The sequence below is a fragment of the Cucumis melo genome, chromosome 9, assembly GCF_025177605.1.
Source record: "Cucumis melo cultivar AY chromosome 9, USDA_Cmelo_AY_1.0, whole genome shotgun sequence".
NCBI classification, from domain to species: Eukaryota; Viridiplantae; Streptophyta; class Magnoliopsida; order Cucurbitales; family Cucurbitaceae; genus Cucumis; species Cucumis melo.
Window position 1 is genome coordinate 24,482,654 of NC_066865.1, and position 6,735 is coordinate 24,489,388.

Sequence of the window (6,735 nt, forward strand, 5' to 3'; positions counted from 1 at the left end):
TAATGGCATGTTCAATAAGCTTTTGAAATTTGAATTTTACATAAAGATCAAATAATTTAAAAATACAACAAATGTTTTGATTTAACTCCATGAGTTGGTATACTCAAAGTTCAAAAACCTAATGTTTTCAAATGAGACAATTTAAACAAAAAATTATGAGTGACGTTTATTTTATAATATTTTGAAGAGTTTATAAGTTTTTTTTTTTTGAACAATTTCAACGTAAGACAACTACTCAAAACTCGACAACGGGACAATAACACGTAACAGTTAACCAACATATTTAAAAAGAGAAGAGGTGGCCCTGTCCTCGAAGCTCTTATCATGTCCAAATTGCAAATCAAATTCCCTGCAACAAGGGGAATTCCATCTCTCTTCTTTTTTGCCTTTCAAACTACAATTGATATTTAATGCATGGACTCTTGTTTCGTCCTGTTCCTTTCTTCATACGTTTCACTTGCTTATAATCACTATGACATTTCTATGTATATATATATTCATATTATTTGTGGCTCATTCCAACTCTCAATTTAAATACCATGTATGAGTATATATAGTACCAATTAATTCTAAATGTGTGGATTTAGTGTGGCCAACTCACTTCAAAATGTCAAAAAAAAAAAAAAAAAAAAAATTGATGTCTCCAAATTATTCTCCTTTCCCGTCAATTAGATATGAATTTACACACTGTGTTCGAGTCTATGTATTTGTTTAACAGAGCATAGTTTGATATAAAAGTTTGTTTACCCTTAATTTTTTTTACAAGTAGATATAACATAACAAGGAAACGAATACTATATTAAGAAAAAATTATATTTTCTAAATCTCGTTTAATAAGCATTTAATTTAATTTTTGAAAATTTAGCCAATAATTAAGCACGCGTCCTTTTACTTATATGTTTTAAAAAAATTAAGTCAAGTTTTAATTAAAAAAAAAACTATTTTTTAATCTTATTTTTAAAAAATAAAAATAACAAAATTTTAAAACTATGTTAGGAATTTCAAAGCATGGGCATGATTTTGTATTACATATAGCAAGAAAGTGGATAAAAATTATATAATTATCAAAGATATCCTGTAAATAAATGAAGTAAAAAGAAAAGAAAAAAAAAAAAGGTTTTTTGTACTCCACAGCAAAAAGAAAGCAAGCCTTGGAGGTAAGCTTATGCACGTACATGTCCAACAAGTTGATCTCAATAAATTATGTAGTAAAAGTTAGGTAATGACAATATATATGTCACTAGCTAACTACGTGTATAATATATAATAATTATTAACATAATCTATTGATAAATTGCGAAAATTATAATCTAATTTTTATGAGATTATATAATTAATTAAGACATTTTCTTGATAACAAATGTCTTTCCAATATAAATATATATTTGTATTTCCGATTAATTTTTCTAGATACAAATTTCATTTTTTATTTATGAAAAATGGAATGCTAACTATATATATAACAAATATAATGATTTGTAAACAGTAGCATCAAATCTATATTAAAAAAGAAGAGAAAGGATATGTGGCACTGATTTTCCATGGCATTAAAAAAAATGAAAGAGAGGGGGGAGGAAAATTATGGGTGCATGAAGATGGAGATGAGACAATAATAATATGAAATAATAGGAATGATGGGTGGGGCTGAAGCCGTGTGGGCATTTACTAACGTCTACATCTTTCTACACTTAAATTCAATACCTCCAAAATAAATAAATTATATATATATATATACACACACACACATATAAATTACTACGTACCAATTGATTTCTTCTTATATACTTTATGTCAAAAAAACAACATAGTTTAATTAATATGTAGATTGGCAATTGCATACTATCAACTTCACAATACATATTTCATCTACTAGCTATATTTTGATGTATATATAAAAGTTTTAGAGACATATTATCGAATGTAGATTTCTTTTTCTTCTCTCTTCCTAAAATGGTATGGGTAGATTTTCATAATTTGAAGTTGAATTATATGTATTATATTTACTCCTTAGTTCTACGTGTAGGTAAAGTTTGTAAGATTTAAAAGAGATAAAGAAATTTAATATGTTATCCGACTAACAAAAAGTACAGAAGCTTCATACCCCAGTAAATACTTCTAATATATAATTTTGTCACAATACTTCAAAATTTAATTTGTTTAATTTGGAAGTGTAATTAAAGAATAATGATAATGAAAATTGTGTATTATATATCCTATAAGGGAGGGAGGGAGGAATTCGCGTGAGTGAAGGAAATAAGACAAATTTGGTGTGTCCGTTTTACCCTCCGGAAAAGGGTAGCTGTCGGGTACTCAATTATGGCTGATTTGTTGTTATTCCGTTTCCATCCACAAGGGATAAAATGGGTAATTTAGGGGTGGGGGAATGAGGATGCTGCTTCAACACTCTTTTTGAAACATTAAAACATTAAACCACTCACATTTCATATTATATAGTTTATAGTAAAATAAATGCATAGATATCTTCAATTATAATTTATTACGTGACGAACTCTTTTTTTTTTAAAATATAGTCTTTTAGTAACTAGGTGAAGTACACAACTACGAATAAATCTAAATATTTATCCTTATAACATTTTTTGTTTTATTTTCTCTCTCTCTATTTTGGATGGTGCAATGATTTTGTATTTTCTTTAGAAATGTAGCCACAAAGAAGAGAGCCATATGATGAGAAAAGTTCACAATATTGTACATGATGTAAAATAAAATCTACCAAAAAAGTGTCACACATGTTTGTGAGGCCATTTAGTATTACAAGCAATTTCAATTGCTCAAATTGTTTTTACGTTGTTTCAAAGTTACACGTAAAAATAAAATGGATAGTATAATTAAATTATAATGTGTATACGTCTAGTGATAATTAGTGTTCCTGAGTAAGGTATTTCAAAAATTAATTAAAATTATACGAACATATATGATCTCTCTTCCACACAACTAAACTCGATTTAATTATTGTTAAACTAATTATACTTTAAATTTTAATTTGCCAATACAATGTAAACCACCTCCCATTAGGTTATTTTGTTTGGGAATGATTCAAAATAACTATGTATATATATCTTATAAGTATAAGAAAACTCTAGACACGTTGCATAAAAATAATTGTGAATGCTTCTTATTAATTATTCTATAAAATTGTTTTTGTTTTGCATATTCGATCACTTTCTAGAATGTTAGTTTTGGTCCATAAATTTTTTTTATTTCCTTCTTGTTATTATGATTACTTGTCAATGTTAGTACATTAAATGCAAAAACAGTACAATTTATTTATCATTATTGTTATTATTATCGTTTTGTTCTTTTGCAAAATACATATATTTAATTATTATCTCATCAAAATTCTATTATAACACTTATTTGCTCATTTGGAATGCCTTCTTTATAAATATTGCAAAGTTAGAATATATGAACCCCATTTGTGATCATTACAACTCAACTGATTTTGGCACAATATTCTCTTCTTTGTAAATATAATTCACTCCATGACATTTTAGAAATTTTACTTTAATTAAGCAAGATTGGAGAGTCGAACTTAGTATCTATCTAATCGAAAACAATAATAAAATACGAATTGAATAATAAAGTAATTATATAAAAGAGTGTATAAAATGTTCCATCGTGATTCTTATATGCTTTAAAGCATCTTTTACCATCTTTTTTCAAAATCACTTAAAGCTATGATTTAATTATTAAATATTAAAAAATTGTAGTTTAAAGAAGAATTTATTGTAATCGACAAAACTTAATTATAATACTTACAAAATATAATAAAAATAAACTTTAGGTTTTATCAATTATAAGTGTATTAGAGTATAATAAATTTTTATTAGGGTCTATCGGTGCATCAATTTGTAATGTTTATCGATATTGATCTCTTGTAAAATCTAAATTTCTTTTTATATTTTGTATATATTTCGATCTATTTTACTATATTTGAAATGCTATAAAAATATTAATTAATTAAATATTAGTTTATTTAAAGTCATTTTGAATTTAAAAAAGAAAATGATTTTAGTTTTTCTTGTCCCATTTATTATATAGTATCTTTCATCCGATGCGATTCACTCAATTCCTCTCTTTGGAGCTAAAGAAAGAGAGAGAAAATGCGGCCAACTCCTTTAGACGCCGACGAGACCGTCCGCTTCCAACCACCGCCATCGCCTCCGTGCCACGACCTCCGCGCCTGTACTTGGCGACCGTACTCCAATTCCAGAGACTTCGAAGCCAACGCCGCCGTCGTCGTCATCATCCTCCTCTGTGGTCTCATCTGCGCTCTCGCTCTCAACACCGCCATCCGCTGCTTCCTCCGTCGTCGCGGCACTTCCGATGATGATTCGAATGATAGCCGGCAGGAGGAACTTCAAGAGGAGACGAAGCCGACGCTAGTGGAAAAATTGAAGATGGCTCCGGCACTCGTGTTCTCGGCGGAAATGAAGCCGAAACTCGCCGGTGCGGAAGCAGAGTGTACGATTTGCTTGACAGAGTTCTCGGAAGGGGAAGAGATTCGAGTATTGGCGATTTGTAAGCACGGATTTCATGTTCAGTGTATTCAAACGTGGTTGATTTCACATTCTTCTTGTCCAACTTGCCGCCGTAGTTACCTCCCTCCCTCGCCGTCGTCCTCTGTTAGCGGCGGCGACGGAAACCCCTGAGATTAGATTAGAAAAACCGAAATTTCTTCAGATAGCCGCCGTCGTAGCTGTTTGATAGCAATTCGAATCGAGCATTTGCTTCAATTTACATCTACTTCTTCCCCTTTCCCTTTTCCTCCCTCGCTCTCTTTCCGATCAACTAAAAAAAATGAATTGGATTAACGGTTTTGTTAATCCGTAATTGCAATACTCCGGTTGAGAAAATGAGAATTTTTAGGTAATTTAGTATACTTGATCTCTAAAATTAAATAAATAAATAAAAAGTCTCTATCACATGCATGGCTATATCATGGGTTGCTTAATTCCGATTCTTATAAGAGAAATTGAAATGATTCGTCCCTCTAGATTGCCATAACGCAAAAAGAAAAAGTATAATTAGAAATACATTTGAGTTTGGAAACTCTAAATTCCCTTTATCATAAACTTCTATTACTATTGAAGTCATTAACTAGTTTTTTTCCCGTGAGATGTTACATGTCAACTTATTTTCTCATGTCTGCCAAAGAACTTTACATTTTATGGTACACATCACTGCCAGTGGCAGGTCCACTAGGATATATAAATCATTTTCAAATGCGTCAAATTTTTCCTGCTTTGTTATTTATCTCTTAAACTAATTTTTGAAAACTATAAAATAAGTTTTGGCTTAGAATTTAACTGAATGAAATTAAAAATTCTTGAGGGTTTTAGTAGAGAGGGAAGGACGACTCATTTCTTGCGAGTCGTTCCGTTGCAAAAGGGATAGAACGTCCAATGAGAAGAGGGGTAATGGTAACGTTGGGCGTTGGTGGAAGCGCCACGTAAGGTCTGACGAGGTAGATAACGTGTGAAGTTTTGACGACCTCGACAAACTGTGTGCTTTATGGAGTGAGACATTACTTTTAGTATTATTGCGTCCACAGATTTAAATTCTCTCTTTATATTAACAAACTACAAAATTCCAAAATGATATAGTGATAAAGAACCACAAAAAGTTGAAAGAAACCAAAACAATTCATTCATCATGTGGGTGTCAGAAGTATCGTCTCTCACGGTAGAATAAATGTATAATACAATATGTGATAACGGTTCGTTACTCCCCGTTAACTGATTTTTAAAAGGATAACCCTATCGTAGAAGCTGCCAAAAATATTGTAATCTTAATAACATATACGTACTTCAATCACATTTGTTGTTGTTGTTATCGTTCGAGATTAACTCGAAGTGATAGATGCAAAGCTAACTATGAACTGTTGAAAATTCATAATTATCTTATTGTAATAGTGATAGAAGGCCATAACGATGTCTCTTAGTGGATTTTTCAAGTAGCAATCATGTATGAATCACTTTTAACTTATGGAATTATATTGCTTTTGTTGGTTATGGATTTGATTGTAGAACCCACGTTTTATTATGATTACAAGAACGTAAGTAAACAACAAACAAATATGATTAGATTGTGAAATAGATAATTAAAGTAATAAGATTCTTTTTTTCATCAAACAAAAGGTAACGTAGGGACAAACAAAGAGAGCAAAGTATAAAAGAATGATTTACTTTTTAATATGAATAGAAACAACCATACAACGTTAACACAAATGAGGCCAACTTTTCAAAATATCATTATTAACGGCATTACAAGAAAAATAGGCTTCTCCATATATGCAAACATGATCAACAGAGAACTAAAAGTGCGCTAGCATATGATCTGTCGACGATGAAAAAACCCGCCAATACGTTGTTGACAATAGTAATCTCCTAACATCTGAATTACACTGTTGGGAGATACCATCTCCCGATGTCTCCCTTGACCCATTGGCCTATCCACACAACTTGCAACATTTGCCTCGTTAAATCTCCTGAGGTATAGGTTAAGTTTTACCTCGCTGTAAGCTAGTTCTTTGGCTTATTTATTATTTTTAATATTGACTTCATAACTTAATATTGTTCTATAAGTAAGATTTGTAAAGAAAAAATCTAGAAACGCTATACTGAAATCGACATTTTCGTAACGACATTAGGTCGTTGACAAAACATAACATTTATCTATAAACAAACCAAAATTAAAACACATGCAAAACAGTCC

The 6,735-nt window shown here is 30.5% G+C and overlaps 1 protein-coding gene across 1 annotated transcript; it reads left to right on the forward strand.

Annotated features, from left to right (window-relative positions):
• Positions 1-4,011: 4,011 nt before the first annotated feature.
• On the forward strand, positions 4,012-4,859 carry LOC103482889 (RING-H2 finger protein ATL79-like). Its single transcript, XM_008439259.3, has one exon. The coding sequence runs from the start codon at positions 4,122-4,124 to the stop codon at positions 4,668-4,670; it is 549 nt and encodes a 182-aa protein (XP_008437481.1). The 5' UTR covers positions 4,012-4,121; the 3' UTR covers positions 4,671-4,859.
• Positions 4,860-6,735: the final 1,876 nt, after the last annotated feature.